The sequence below is a fragment of the Drosophila montana genome, unplaced genomic scaffold (assembly GCF_035044405.1).
Source record: "Drosophila montana isolate Dmon_TW-CO22-7 unplaced genomic scaffold, ASM3504440v1 contig_2581_1, whole genome shotgun sequence".
Lineage (NCBI taxonomy): Eukaryota > Metazoa > Arthropoda > Insecta > Diptera > Drosophilidae > Drosophila > Drosophila montana.
The window spans coordinates 227956-242422 of record NW_026997444.1 but is presented as its reverse complement, the minus strand read 5'-3'; the positions used below and the strand labels follow the sequence as shown (position 1 = coordinate 242422).

Here is a 14467-nt window from a genome sequence, read left to right as displayed (position 1 = left end):
ATATTTATCGACATCCGTTAGCAATAAGCTACAAGAGCAGCGCAACTGTGCAAACGCTGTTTGACCGCAGATTCGGCATGAACCGCTCTTTAATTTACGCTTAGTTTGTGCGTCAAACATTTGACGCTGCTCACGGCAACGTGCAACATACTGACTGCATTTAAGTAAATGTGTGCACGTGAAGTTGTATAGTGTTTTTCTTTCTACATAATGGCCAAGAAAATACCATTTAATGTGGTATTTGCCTCAGGTAAACAAGTCCAAAACATAAGCTCTGTAGAATTGTGCTTTTTATTTATATAACTTTATTTAACGATTGTTTTTCATTTTGTTTTAGTTTAATTTTAAATTTGTTTCCAGTTATATTTGCCGCTGGGCTAGTCCAGTGCTGAGCATCGCGCGCCATTAGGGCTCACTTGAGAAATCGATAAAACACGCATACGCCTAGTGCAACGCCTAATTAAACAACATTCAAAAGTTCAATAAAACTGTAAATGCATGGTAACAACATTTTTTATTTTATTCATTTATGTAGACATAGAACATATGTATCTTATCTTATGTAAATGATGCTTGGTATGAAGATAACTTGAAGCGGTGCAAACAGATCCATAACAAACTACTTTCTATGTGTAATAATGCATTTTAAACGCAGTTTTGTCAGCATATATCGTTATAATGTCCGATTGCGGATTGTCATAATATGTCTGGCGTCTGTACCAACATATATAATTTAATATGCAGCCAAAGAATTTTGGCAGCCGGCCAAGCGCACCGAATTGACAGTTTCATTGAGCTTTACAAAGTTTGCCTTATTTATTTTACTCATACTCCGGGACATGCCATTTTAGCCTCATAGCCTCCACCATTGCGAAACCCCTTTTTACGTAGACTCTTGCTTCAGCTGATGATTTCTTTGCCGCCTGTATTTAAGCTTTGTTAGCAGCGAACCCAGGGGTCCAATTATGGTCAGGAGATAGACTAGTGCGGTGGCCAACATCATGGCAGGTATAAACTGATGATCCACATAGCGTGTAAAGAATTCTGAGTAGTAGCCGAGGTAAATCGCTGTCATGCCCAGCGTAAAGGTGAGCAGTCCAAACAGATTATGACGAAAGCGCAGTTCGGAGGGTGGCATTACTTGCAAAACAATTTTGGGCTGAAAAAAGTTAACCAGGCCGCCAACAACGCTGGCGGCGCAGCCGAAGGCAGCGGCCACTCCTAAAATGTCAATTAACATTAGTCCTTCACTCAACCGTTAAATTTATGCGTACACGCACCGAATCTGCCATGCCAGGTATTCAAGTGCACCTCCTTCTGGGAGAACTTGCCCAAGGCACCCAGCAACACCATCGAGCCGCCGACTAGCTGCAGCAGGCCATGGAAACGGGACTTGTTCTTGTGCGATATCCAGCGGGTTATCGGATTTACCTTGTAGTGTGACATCAGTGCCTGCGCAATTAGCACATGAAACTACAAAATAAGGGTATAAAGGTTACAAAATCAATGATAAGTTGTTATAATTGATAAGTTGCTAACAATGACACTGTCATTTTAGGCCACTTAATGGGCATTAATAAGGCTTGCTTTTGATAAAGTTTTCACAGTTTTTACTCACACCAATGCCCGTCATGAACATGTGCATGGCCGTGTCCTTAAAGTCCAGACTGCGGGCCAGCGTAAAGAAGAAGGCAGCCACTAGAAAGATCAGCATATGATTTATGCTGTTCAATGTGCTTTGAATTTGCAGCCATGCGGATGACATCGCAGATAATTTTGTAGTTTGCGACATATTTGAAGAACCCAAGAAGCAATTACAAATTCAATTAACCAAATTTCGATGTGCTGCGGCCCAGGCTACAGACGCGACTAGCGCAAATCTACTTCGGCTGCGTGTATAAAAGAGCGGCAGATGATAAGACGGAGCGTCGACGCGTCGTCACAGCCACGTATGGATGTGTGTACCTGAATGATAGCGTCATTCTAATGTTTTTTTTTTGTTGTGTGTTGCGGCTTAGTTTAACATCTGCTTAAGCTGATAACAGTTAACATTTGTTGTGGAGCTGCTTACAGTAGACGTTGTTTACCAACACTATTTATCCAAATAAATTGCTGACACTGTTTTGTTTTCCAGATGAGGACGCCAGCTTCCCGGCCAGCGAACTAAACACACATGGCCCCACGGTGCACGGCTGGCGCAGTGCCGTGGACAGCGGAGCTAGCACGCACGACATCATTCTCCGTTTCCACCAGCCTGCCAAGATTTATCGCATTCAGCTTTTGGCTCATCAGTACTTGATACGTGAGTTGAAGCCCACCAAAAATGCTGGATACCAAAAAAATATTGTTTCTCATTGCAGCCGAAAAGGTGGAGCTGTGGCTACACTACTCTCCAAAGTCAATACCCAGCACTCCGTCCTCGCAGTATTTTGATTTTCTTGGATTTGTCGCGCTCGCCGACAATGCGAACACCAACTACAAATCCCGTGAGCTGCAGAGCGTTACTGTGAATCCGAGACGGGGCACACATCTGAAGCTGCGGCTGATTGGGGCTCATTGCAATGAGTTCAACGCTAGTCAACAGATTGCCCTAATGGCGGTCAATGTGCTCGGTGAGGATCTGGAATCGGCTGCCATAAACGATGGCGACGAGCATCTGGCCAGCGAGACGCCGCCTATAGACACCGCCACCGGTGAACTGGCTCTCGCCTCCGTGTGTGATGACCTGTTATTTTCAATGTACGTGGAAGAGTCAATTGTGCAGCACATACGCGAGCTGGAGCAGTGCAAGCTGAAGGCGGTCAGCTCTGAGCGATTCGAATATGCCCGCAAGCTGAAGCTTTGTATGACGGCTCTGCGAACGGCCGGAGAGCGCCTGGGCCGATATGCGCTGGCCAAGCGCCAGGCGGTGCAACAGGAAGACTTCAGCGCAGCCAAGCTGCGCAAGGAGCAGATTGAAATGTATCGCACGTGCGTACTAAAGGAGCTGCAAGTGCATCAGCTGCTCGAGACGGACGGTGCACTTAGCCAAAACGATCAGAGCTGTGAAATCTATGCGGGCGGCAAACCGAGTCTGCCGCCCGCACCTAGTCTACAGGATGTGGCACATGCTCTGGCCGAGGCTGCCATCAGTCCGAAACGCGCCAGTGCCCAGCGCGATAAATCACCAATCGACGTCTCCAGCAATGATGTCGTGAGCGCAGTTGTCGCGCCGGCTGCTGCACTGCATCTGCTAGCTAAGTCGCACGATGAGTTGCCCCAATCGCCCCGGCTGCCAATGGCATCGCGGCACAGCTCACCCATGTCCAGTCGACAGGGATCGCTGAGAAGGCGCAATAAAAGTGCTCCGCGCAACTCCTACGAGGATTACGAGGAGCGAGCTATTCCCACCCTGAGGCAGTAAGTTTTAAACAATCTGTAGCTAGTGTTGTTGTTGTTGTGGTAAGGAATAGCGAGAATGTTGCATGATTCGGCATGACACGGTAAACGAACAACATAATCCATAACACTTATAGACCCGCCATTTAAAAGACCGTAAGAGTAACCGTCATCGATGTTTTTGGTGCTTTCGTTTCGTTTCGTTTCTCTTTTTCCCCGTAAACGTTGTCGTTCCGTTACCCTAACTATTTAGCTCAAATACTAATGAATTTTTAAGGGAGTGCCAGGGCAATGCGCTGCTCGAAGCGGACCCAAATCGCAGTCGCTCGCGTCTCAACGATCGCGAGCGTCGCCAGGCTGCGTTGCCCATTCTCGTATTTGGCAGTGAACTGGTAAGCTTTGTCCTTTCGCCGTACATTCATAATAATAATCTGTATCGATCTGTATTTTTCAGGTTGAGCAGTTCTACTCTCGCCAGTTTCAGGATCGGGAGGATGGTCTCCTGCGCCTGCGAAACTTTCTCAAAGAGCGTGAAAAAGTCGAAGCGGAAGGCAATGAGCATGCGGCCAGTCCAAACAAGGTGGCACGCAGTGCTGCGCTTCTACTGCACCGCGCCGTTCGAGATGCCGTGTACTCTGTTTTTAGCCAGGCAACCGAAACAGTTCGTGTGTTGTTCCTTGAATATGTACCGGGCCGTGTGTCACCCAACGAGGTGGCGCGGTGCGTGGATCGCCTGCTGCCCGAGCTCCTGGCCAAGTCGGGTGATCCCTCGGCCCGTTTGCACACGCTGGCGCAGCACACAATACTCAGCATTGCCGCCTGTCCGCAAGTGGCCGAGCAACATCTGGTGGCGCCAGCGCTTTCGCGCAGCGTTGGCTCTGGAACGCATCAGCGTTTGGCCATGAGCCGATTGCAAATGCTGGAACAGTTGGTGCATACACAAGGCATTAGCTCTGATAAGCACAGCGGATTAACCTGTCGCGCCTTGTCCGACTGCGGTTGCTCCGGCATACATCATCCCGCGGAGCCGGTACGCAAGGTGGCCGAACGCATTTTGCTGCTTGTCTACAAAGTGAATCCGCGACTTGTGCGTAAGCAGCTACCACCAGACGACGACATCACCAGACGCAACCTGCTCTATCGTCAGCTCTTCACAGAGTTCGATAAACTGGACTTGGAACGCAAGCAGGAGCTACTGGAAGGCAGTAAATACGTGGACGGCTACAATCCAAGCAATGGCGCCGATTTCATGCAACCCTCGACCAGCACCGATGCATCTCGCATACTGAAAAGCATGAACGGTGGGGCTGGTGCCACCGACAATGGCTATGTAAGCTGCAACGGCAAGCAGCAGTACAACGAGCAACTTAAGCGCTCTATGCAGTCGGCATCGAACTCGCGCAAGGGATCAGCCACTAACTCCGAGTCTACTGAGGAGGCAACGCCGAAAACGTGAGTGCAGCCTGAGACGTAATTATATTCAATATATGCCCAAACATTCATTATAGCAATTGCCCGTTCTGCGGCTGGTGCTGCTCTGGCAGCGATGCAAGCCAACTGGATCGACATTATTGGAAAGCTTGTCCATTTCTCACCAAGTGCCCACAATGCAGTCAGGTGCTGGAGGTAGCTGCGCTCAACTACCATTTGACAAGTGAGTCTTATTGCGATTCAAAGTATACGCACATTCTAAAATTGCCGCCTCCCCAACTCGAACTACAGCGGAATGCGAAGCCAAGGAGAGTTATGTGGTGTGCACTCGCTGCACAGAGTCGGTGCATAAACAGCTTTATGAACTGCATCAGATGGAGGACTTTTGCCGCGGTATGTATCTTACCGAGCGGTCATCTATAGCTGGGTATTTACTTGATTTATTTTAGAGTTACAAACGGGAGCCGCTCGCTGTCCACTTTGCCATGATGATGTACATCTACCCTTGGATGGCGGTTGGAAATTGCACCTTCTAAGCGCAGGCGGCTGTCCAGGCAATATACGTAAACGGAATTTAAAGAAAGCAAACTAAACAAATACCCTTGGACTAAATTCATCAATAACCATCCACTCATAAGTGAAAATTGACAACTTAATGCGAGTTTATCACAAGCCAACGGCCATTAGCGTAATTTAAATCAATTTTTATTCCATACATTCCATTTAGAGCGAATTTTGTTATGAGACCTAGTTAACGCCAACATTACTTATGCTTTATATTTTGTTACACTTTATTCAAGTATATATGTTTTCTACGCAATGTGATTTGTTAACTTTACATAACACGAATATCCAAACGTCCTAGAATAATAAAGCCAATCAACAGTAATTTTAAATATGAATTTACAGTCCGCTAATTATTCGATATATTTGAGCCCTTGGTGTTTTCGAGCACTGTTAACATCGATTTTTGACCGATCTGGCAGCACTGTGTCATTAAGAGCAAGCTTACCGCGAGGCAATTAATTGGCTCTTAACAAGCACAACCATCAATAAAAAATATTAATAGACAAATATTTAATAATAATTTTAATATGTAAAAAATATTTAAGTTAATAGACATAAATACCATCTCTAAATAGGTGATTGCGTCAAAGTGTGTGTTGCAAAATAACCCCCAAGCCAGCTGAGTGTATCAGTGTATGTGTGCGTCAGTATTATAGCGTGCATACATACGTGTAAGTGTGTGTGTGTGTGTGTGTGGTGTGCCTAAAGCGTGAAAAGACAGCCGGCAAGTAATTTTTTTTGTTGTATTTATATTTGAAAAAATAGCGAGTTGTGCACGCTCTTAAATTGGTCATTTGATTCGTGTTTGCCTGTGAAAGCAGTTCTCCTGTGCAAACCAGTTCATGATGCGCTGAGCATCGACAATTAACGTAAAAGCCACAGTCGATTGTCGCAACAACAACTGCGATAGTGGCTCGGACTTGCCGCCGTCGTGTTTTTCCCCGCTTAGATATATTCAGTTAATGCGTATGTACACATAAGAAGCTGCACGTACAATAAACCAACAGAGCACGTGCGTTACCCACGCCAACAACTTGAATATAATGATGCAGGGTGTACGGCAGCAATTGATTGACTGGAGATACCTGACGCGGGAGCAAATCGATGGCTTTGACAATTACAAGGTAAACGAAGGGATGGCGAGGGGGAGGAGGGGGGGAGTGCATACAAAACGATATCCATAATGGCAAACGCCTTTCTTTTATTACTGGATACAGTACAGCGCCATAGACACATCGCCGCTTAGCCAATATGTAATGCACCCCTTTTGGGATTGGCTGGTCAAGGTGAGTAGTTCGCATGTTCATATTCATACAACAGAAAAAAATCAATATTTCAAATAATGAATGACGCTTTACCCTCAGTTCTTCCCGCGCTGGTTTGCGCCCAATCTGATGACGTTCCTGGGCTTCCTGTTTAGTGTGATGAACCTGGTGCTACTCTCCTACTACGATTGGAATTTCGAGGCCAGTTCGGGTGAGGAGGGCACAACGCCCATTCCAACATGGGTTTGGCTGTGCGCCGCCATCAACATATTTGTTGCGTACACCCTGGACGGCATCGATGGCAAGCAGGCGCGTCGCATTGGGCTGTCCGGGCCGCTGGGCGAGCTGTTTGATCATGGCCTAGACTCGTACACGGCCATGATTATACCAACATGCCTATACAGCATATTTGGCCGGAGCAGAGTCTACTCAGTGCGTCCGATGCGCATGTATTACGTCTGCTTAACGGTCTATTTTAACTTCTTTGTGTCGCACTGGGAGAAATACAATACGGGCATATTGTATCTACCGTGGGGCTATGATCTCAGCATGTGGGGCAGCACGGCCATGTACCTGTTCACGTATTGGATGGGCTTCGAGCGTTGGAAATTTGAGATATCGTTGGGCGCCCTCGGAACCCTTCCTCTGGGCAATGTCATGGAGGCAGTACTGCATGTCAGTGCCATGGCCAATCTGCCTCTCGTAATTCTCAACGTCTACAAGTGAGTGTCAAATCGTTTATGCCGTGCTCCACAATATATTCCTTCGGTTATTTACAGCTCATATGCTCAGCGCACCGGCCGATTATTGTCGCCATGGGAGGCGCTGCGTCCGATGTGGCCATTTATAACCTACTTTGTCCTGCTGTTGCTCTGGCCCTTTTTGTCGCCCAATGATATTATGGAAAGGGATCCGCGCGCCATGTTCATGCTAAGCGGCACAATTTTCTCCAACGTCAGCGTAAGTCTGTTGCCTTATCACATGCGTATAATTTAGAATGTTGTATTTCAAACTTCTTGGTTTGAGGCAAGCACAATGTGGGTCATTAACGATCTTGCTATCGACTATAATTATTGACTCATGTAAGATATGAGGTGGGCTGGTCTGTTCGTCATTTAGGGGTTTTTTTCAACTAAAAAAAAGCACAATGTTGCTAAAATTGAAAATTACGAGAATATGAATAATTTTATTTTATTTGTTTGGTGTCCGTCCGACTTGTTAGACTAACCAATACATATTTTCAACTAGTTTTGATAAGGTAAACCTAAAACTCGGCGATAGGCACCAATGAAACAAAAAAAAAATAAAGCAACAGAATATAAACAAGTAAGAGGTTCTAGTCGGGAGCTCCCGACTAGGGGATACCCTGAACTCTCTTGTTCCGAAAGGCGCTAGGTATAAAATGAAAAATACTTGATATATATAACCTATTCTAGAAGCTTCATGTCAAGTTTGGTGAGTCTAGTTCATATTATTTACCGAAATTGCTCAAAAAACAGGATTTCGATCTAGATTTTAATCGATTAATTTGTTAAATTTGTTAAATGTTATCGAATATCGGAAACAAACTCGATCTGCGCGGGCACTAGGAGGACCTACAGCTATAATTTCAAGTCTCTAACTCCTATAGGATCTGAGATCCTTGCGTTAATACATACGGATAGACAGACAGACGGACATGGCTAGGTCGACGCGGCTATTGATGCTGATCAAGAATATATATACTTTATGGGGTCGGAGATGCTTCCTTCTGCCTGTTACATACATTATACCACTTTGGCTCGTAGAATGTCGCTAAAGAATTTTGAATATAGATGGGATGAAAAATTTAAATTGTTTTATCCAACCCGTTTTTCAAATTAGTTCCACCTTTGTGAAAATTGTATAACCCCACATGTTTACTTGTCTTAAAAGTGGAAAACATTGTGAAAATTGATAATTCGAATTGTGACGACTTTATTTGTATTTGTAAAGATAAACGCGTATACTATTAAAATTTCAAGTTTTAAGCTATCGGAGTTATGGAAAAAACAAGATTAGATTGCGATCAAATTTAGCCAAACTGATAAAGTCATAAAGTCTTTACCCAATATTTGATAATTGATATTTATTGATGTTAAAGCTATCAGAAAGGCAATAACCTGATCCATATTTGTGCCTTATTGAGCGGCTATATACATATATTAAGTATGTAACTATTATACCGATTCTTTACCAATTGAATTGGCTTTGACAAGTGTATAGAAATTCGTGACAATTTCATAGCCAGTTTCAGACGTCAGTTTAGGCTAACTGAATACAGAGACACATTCTCTCAAAAACACCTCGAAAACGACAAACACTTAAACGAAAGACTTGCAAATATGCCACCATTTTGCTGTGGTGGACGGCGCTGTGCCACAAATAAATTAGAGGATGACGAGCAGGCAGAGTCCCCGATAACAGTCACGGAAGGGGAGCATCCGATGACCCTCAAGTTCTATGCCCGTCACGATCAGCCGTACTTCAACTGCACCGATGAGCAGCTGCGTCGAATACGTGAAAAGTTCAATCCAAAAGGAACAGACTTTGAAGCCGGTGCCCAGCCAACAGAGAAGCCGACAAAGTACGAGCCGAAGCATGCCACAGCGCAGCCCTTGACAGAGAATCAAATTTATGGCTGGTATCACCATCGCGCCTATCGCTACCAGAAGCAGGATCGCGGCATTTTCATTTTTCCGCGCGAAGGTGATCCGCTCATCAAGCTGATCCTGGAGTCGAATTTAAGGGCTGGTTAACCAAACAGTTTACCATGGGGACTACAAGCAAGGGTTTTTCGATATGAATTTCTAAGCATTTTTTATTTAATTTCGACCACATTTTATACGTACCCATTTTGATATTTGAGTATATTGCAAAATATATACTGAGATTAGAAAAAAAAAGTGAAATGCAAGAGCTCGACTTGCGACTTATAGGTTGTCATAGCCATTATAATATATGGGTCCAACTGGGAGGACAGACCTTTTTCGACTGTAGATGCGGAATGTGAATTTTGATTTAATACGATATAGACATGTCTAGTCATGAGTGACCGACTTTTGGATACCCTGCACCTTCCACCCATACCAATTGCAGCTTATGCCTAACATTTTTCAAAGAAACTTTTAAATGGCTTAAAGGCATTATTAAAAAATAAATAAAATAAATACTTCCCTCCCTTCTTGAGCTTTGATTACTTTAATAACTGCTGTAATTCAAAACCGAAGTTTTTGAAATTTTGTGGAGAAGATCGTATTGTGCCATAGAGGATTCGTTTTGGAGTTTTTTATATTTGATTTTTGAGACATCGGAGATGGGTTACGCAAAGAATCAAATATAAATGATTATATATACACTATACTAGAAGCTATTAGTCAACTTTGGTGACTAGGAGGATCTTCCTTCAAAATTTGTAGCTCTTATTGGTTTTGAGTTCGACGCGTTGATACCTCGACTGACCAAGAATGAATATTCTTTATGGGGCGAAGATGCTTCCTTTTACATGATTAGCAAAAGTTACGTTTGATCGTTTAGACCTGGAAATGTACTGTCATAATCTCGTTTTGTATCGACTGAGACACTGAGAATAACACACACAAAAGGAAAATTTTGAAAAGATGCCACCATTCTGCTGTGGAGGTCGGCGCTGTGCCAAGGATAAGCTTAGCGGGGAGAATAATGTCCACACCAAGTCGCCGATAAGTGCAACAGAGGCTGAGCGTCCGCTGACCCTCAAGTTCTATGCGCGGCACGATTGGCCGTACTTCAACTGCACCGATGAGGAGATTCGTCGGATGCGTGAAAAGTTCGATCAGGATAATCTGAGTGCCGGAAGCAAAGACAAGCCAAAGGACACCGCCGAAACAGAGTACGTGCCGAAGCATGCCACGGGCCAGCCACTGACAGAGAATCAAATTTATGGCTGGTATCACCATCGCGCCTTCCGCTACTTGAAAAAGGATCGTGGCATCTTCGTATTTCCGCGCGAAGGTGATGCGTTGATAAAGATAATTCAAGCTGCCAACAAAATGTCCCGCTAAACACAACGTGGGGAAAGGAGCTCCAAAACTTTGGCCGACAAGACATCCTTTTCCCTCATATGCATATGACATTTGGTCAATTCGCGAAATTCATTGTCAGATTTTATATATTCCCTTTCAAATCATATTACAAATCGAGGAAAACTGACATTTAATTTATTCGGAATACCTCAAGCAAATATTTCTATATTAATTCGGCAAAAAATTGATTTTTAAACCGGGAAAACCATTTCAAATAAAAGGTTCTCTATTTAACACTGTCTATTACTTGGGCTAGGAGGAGACATTTGTCATATAAGGACTTATTCGCCAGGTGTAACTTTAAACGAATATTAATTGTATCCATTTCAATTATACGTCTTACAGTGCCGCCTGATTGTGTCCCAAATGTCTGTCACACGAGCCGAGGCCTGGCACTGGCAGACGCCCATGTTTGTGCTTTCCGTGCTGGTCAGCCTGTGGCTTCCGGTGCTGGAGCGGCCGCTGCTCTACACGCTGCTCCTTGTGACCACCTTGTCGCATTGGCACTACGGCGCCAGCGTGGTGAATCAGATGTGCGAGCACTTCAATCGCGTTTGCTTCACGGTGCACAAACGAGTGGAATATCAGACCACGAATCCGGAGCAAACATTGCAGGAGCGCAAGGAGGGTCCGACGACAGCACTCAAACAGGATTAGGCTACGCACATTCCGTCAAATTTATGAATGTGCTACGATTATTCCGGAGGCTCGAACCGTGTGTGCGATGTGAGATTCTACGTAATTATTTGTTCTAGTTAACGCTTTCTCAAGCAAATGCTCAGGTAGCACGGACCTTGAGTTACACTATCTGATATACTTGTAAATTGACTTAGATATTCCTTTTATTAATGTTTTTATTGGAAAACTGAAACTCGCTTATCCCAAAGTATTCAGTGTTAAATGTGTAACCGATATCAACATTTATGCACTCCTTGGAATAAAATCAGGTTTTGGCTTTCAACTAAGAGAACTATCCGAATCATTTAATCGTTAATCAACACTCATCTTACATTCAAATTGTATTTAAGATTAGACACATTTTTAAAGGCCAGATTCGGTCGAAAAAAATACGCTCGCATCGTGTTCCCTGTAAACATTCTAATTATTAAATTATTTTTTATGCCAGTGTTTTATATTCATTGTCATATCACTTTCAAATTCTAGTATAATGGCATACCTTAAATGTGCTTAATTTATTTGTATTATTTTTTAATTGTTATAGTTTATATTGTGCCCACGCAAAAAGATTACAAAAATTCTAGCTGAATGCTGAACATGACATGTTTAATTAAGACAACCGCCAAGACCTCTAATTATTTAAATGCATACTATGTAATTATTATTTAAACACATAATTATGTATACTACTTACTTATTATGTGGTCGCTGTATCGCCACAATTTATGGATTAATTATGTTTAACTGTAAATGTCGCTTCCCCCTCCTTGAAACTGTGCAAAAGACAAGACAACTTTTAAAAATAATAAATTATATTTTAGAAAACGCGATTTACAGATGGGACATTGAAAATTTAATTAAAAAAAAGGTTATTTTATGTAGATGATAACAGGCAAGTGAGATCGACTGGCGGATACCCTTTAGTCACTTCGAAGAGAAGGAATAAACCCGCAGAACCTTCCCAAATTATCACCGTTCTTTTCCATTCAAATGTTAATAGCGTAAATAAACATATCTTCTTCGATTCAATTGTTAATGCGCACAAAATGCACCTAATCGAGTCCACACGACTGCCAATCAGGTTTGCGCAGCTGTCAACAATCCAGCGATCAATTTGAGTACGTGCTCAGGCGATTAGCTGGACATCAAAATACTTCCTCATTGCCTAATTGGTGTGAAAATCTAATTCACGGCCCACTGTGCGCGCGCTTTGAGAACCTAAGAGCTGCCCCCCACTCCAAACCTTCCCCCTCAACCGCACTATAGCTATGGCTATCAATAACGGAGAAGCAAACATTACGCCGCGGCAGCAGCAGCAGCGCGGGTGTAAGCGAGCAGCGACGTCGACGTCAACGTGCACGAGTCACGCATACGAAATGGGTACGACAACAACAAAAAATCACAACTACACACGAATAAATAAAAGCAAAACAATCAACAAAAACGGTGACAGAAAACCAGAACGAGAACGAGAAGGAGAAGGAGAAGAGGCAGATGCAAAAGAAAGCAACAAAGCAGCGACATCGACGTCGCTGCTATGCGCTGCTGCTGCAGAATATGAAAGTTGCGCATGCGCCAACGTCGACGTCGACGTTAAAGCTCGCGACGCCAGCTTGAAATCAGTTGCGAGGCAGAAGCGCGAGAGTTAAGAACGAAGAGCAGCACGTCAAGCGGCTGTTAAACACATTTCGCCATTCTCTAGAAAATTGTTTCAAATATGTTTTCAAAGACTTTCTCGCTGTTGCTGCTGCTCGGCGCAACGGCGTTAGCGTCGCAGGCGCCCTATTTGCGAGACAGCACAACCGAGTCGCTGTCAAGCAGCAGCCAGAGTCCGAGCCCGGCTTCTATTCAGGAGGAACATTTTCCGGCTGTGGCGCCGCCTCAGGCAGCGGAGGCAGCTTTGATTGAAGCACAGGTGGGTTCACTGCAGCCACCACCGGCAGCTGAGGATGGACTGCGTCGGCGTCTCGTCACCTACGACCAACGACAGGAGGGACAGTACAACATAAGAGCCGATCTGGAGAATTTTATGATCGTGCTGATACCGCCGGGACCTCAGGAGGGTTTGAGCCTGTTGGACCTGCTGACCAAATCCTCCTTGCGTGGCGCCACAAAGAGCAAAAGCAAACGCAAACATGCGGATGCCTCTGCCCTGAAGTCCTTCTATCAGCGACAGCAACTGCTGCAGCAACAGCAGCAGATTCCCCAGGCAGCATTGGGCGTGGCCCTGCCCGAGTTTATTGAGGGACGCACGCCCTACCATGTGGACATCTCTGGTGCCAATGAAGAGCTGCAGCAGCAGCAGCAGCCGCGCTTGCATCGACAGCAGGTAGATGTTTTGCCGCCGCAGCTGATTCCAATGCCGCAGTTGATCAAGCCGTATCATCTTGAGGCGGAACCCGAGCTCATCCAGGCATTGCCGCCTGTTCCCGCCAGTGCCAGCAGCGCTGGCAACAATCTTCTGGAGGGGTTTAACCAGGCGGGCTCTCAGTACTATCGCCATTCACGCTCCCTGCGTGGTGACAGCTTTTTGGACACCAATCGCTTGGCGCCCGAGCCTGTCGCCAGGACCAATGCACGCTCCATCAGTGTTCCACTGTATCGCACCGATGTCGCCCACAGCCAGACCCAAGCAAACAATGCCAATGTCTTGTATCCACCCATCGATGTGCCCGCCTACATTGTGAACGAGGCACATCCGCGGAACTGGCAGCTGGACGACGAGCCCACACCCATACTGCCCAAGCACTTGGTTGAGGCGGATGTGCTAAGCTTCCAGTTGCTTGGCGATGCTCTGGCCAACTCCAAGACGCTCTTGCGCGACGGCCAGGCACTTTGTGCGCCGGGACAACGGCGTGATAGCTACGGCGCCTGTCGCCAGGTCGAGGGCTACTGAGACTGAGATACTTTCCAGACTGCTAAGCGAAAAAGCGAATATATTAGGCTAAACATAACGATAAATGCGATTTTTTACAAAGCATTAGTTTTAAGCTCCAAACATATACAAAATTAATAAAAAAAACAAACTTGAAATTCAAATTTAGCGCCAAGCGATCATGTTAATTG

At 45.0% G+C, this 14467-nt stretch overlaps 5 protein-coding genes across 8 annotated transcripts; 4 read left to right on the top strand and 1 right to left on the bottom strand.

The window, feature by feature from the left end:
- Positions 1-30: 30 nt before the first annotated feature.
- LOC135428963 (centrosomal protein of 104 kDa) lies at positions 31-5698 on the top strand. Of its 4 annotated transcripts, none has more exons than XM_064683106.1 (9): positions 31-250; positions 2135-2302; positions 2361-3399; positions 3632-3770; positions 3833-4830; positions 4887-5032; positions 5101-5202; positions 5259-5417; positions 5459-5698. In XM_064683106.1, the coding sequence occupies exons 1-8, from the start codon at positions 211-213 to the stop codon at positions 5399-5401; spliced, it is 2775 nt and encodes a 924-aa protein (XP_064539176.1). In that variant the 5' UTR covers positions 31-210; the 3' UTR covers positions 5402-5417; positions 5459-5698. The 4 variants fall into 4 exon arrangements, with proteins under 4 accessions (XP_064539176.1, XP_064539179.1, XP_064539178.1 ...); XM_064683109.1 differs by adding an exon at positions 361-501 and having other exon boundaries at positions 5259-5698; XM_064683108.1 differs by having other exon boundaries at positions 3656-3770; positions 5259-5698.
- Positions 656-1979, bottom strand: LOC135428966 (transmembrane reductase CYB561D2). Its single transcript, XM_064683112.1, has 3 exons — positions 1619-1979; positions 1281-1473; positions 656-1221 (listed from the first exon to the last, which is right to left on the bottom strand). Exons 1-3 carry the CDS (start codon positions 1790-1792, stop codon positions 884-886), a joined length of 705 nt encoding a protein of 234 aa, XP_064539182.1. The 5' UTR covers positions 1793-1979; the 3' UTR covers positions 656-883.
- Positions 5699-6072: 374 nt separating the features above from the next.
- On the top strand, positions 6073-12231 carry LOC135428964 (ethanolaminephosphotransferase 1). Its single transcript, XM_064683110.1, has 5 exons — positions 6073-6500; positions 6594-6662; positions 6741-7363; positions 7421-7601; positions 11069-12231. Exons 1-5 carry the CDS (start codon positions 6420-6422, stop codon positions 11378-11380), a joined length of 1266 nt encoding a protein of 421 aa, XP_064539180.1. The 5' UTR covers positions 6073-6419; the 3' UTR covers positions 11381-12231.
- LOC135428967 (uncharacterized) lies at positions 10180-10876 on the top strand. Its single transcript, XM_064683113.1, has one exon. It carries the CDS (start codon positions 10280-10282, stop codon positions 10700-10702), a length of 423 nt encoding a protein of 140 aa, XP_064539183.1. The 5' UTR covers positions 10180-10279; the 3' UTR covers positions 10703-10876.
- A 638-nt stretch (positions 12232-12869) lies between the features above and the next one.
- On the top strand, positions 12870-14440 carry LOC135428959 (uncharacterized). Its single transcript, XM_064683102.1, has one exon. The coding sequence runs from the start codon at positions 13119-13121 to the stop codon at positions 14295-14297; it is 1179 nt and encodes a 392-aa protein (XP_064539172.1). The 5' UTR covers positions 12870-13118; the 3' UTR covers positions 14298-14440.
- Positions 14441-14467: the final 27 nt, after the last annotated feature.

Bases quoted from the DNA above. Each gene is read 5' to 3' on its own strand.
- LOC135428967 (XM_064683113.1), top strand. From the start codon at position 10,280: ATGCCACCATTCTGCTGTGGAGGTCGGCGCTGTGCCAAGGATAAGCTT.
- LOC135428963 (XM_064683106.1), top strand. From the start codon at position 211: ATGGCCAAGAAAATACCATTTAATGTGGTATTTGCCTCAG. The intron at 4,831-4,886 runs GTGAGTGCAGCC...CATTCATTATAG, and splicing joins GAGGAGGCAACGCCGAAAAC to CAATTGCCCGTTCTGCGGCT. The intron at 5,033-5,100 runs GTGAGTCTTATT...CTCGAACTACAG, and splicing joins GCTCAACTACCATTTGACAA to CGGAATGCGAAGCCAAGGAG.
- LOC135428959 (XM_064683102.1), top strand. From the start codon at position 13,119: ATGTTTTCAAAGACTTTCTCGCTGTTGCTGCTGCTCGGCGCAACGGCG.
- LOC135428964 (XM_064683110.1), top strand. From the start codon at position 6,420: ATGATGCAGGGTGTACGGCAGCAATTGATTGACTGGAGATACCTGACG. The intron at 6,663-6,740 runs GTGAGTAGTTCG...CTTTACCCTCAG, and splicing joins TTTGGGATTGGCTGGTCAAG to TTCTTCCCGCGCTGGTTTGC. The intron at 7,364-7,420 runs GTGAGTGTCAAA...GGTTATTTACAG, and splicing joins GTAATTCTCAACGTCTACAA to CTCATATGCTCAGCGCACCG.
- LOC135428966 (XM_064683112.1), bottom strand. From the start codon at position 1,792: ATGTCGCAAACTACAAAATTATCTGCGATGTCATCCGCATGGCTGCAA. The intron at 1,474-1,618 runs GTGAGTAAAAAC...CTTATTTTGTAG, and splicing joins TGTTCATGACGGGCATTGGT to TTTCATGTGCTAATTGCGCA. The intron at 1,222-1,280 runs GTGCGTGTACGC...TTGACATTTTAG, and splicing joins TACCTGGCATGGCAGATTCG to GAGTGGCCGCTGCCTTCGGC.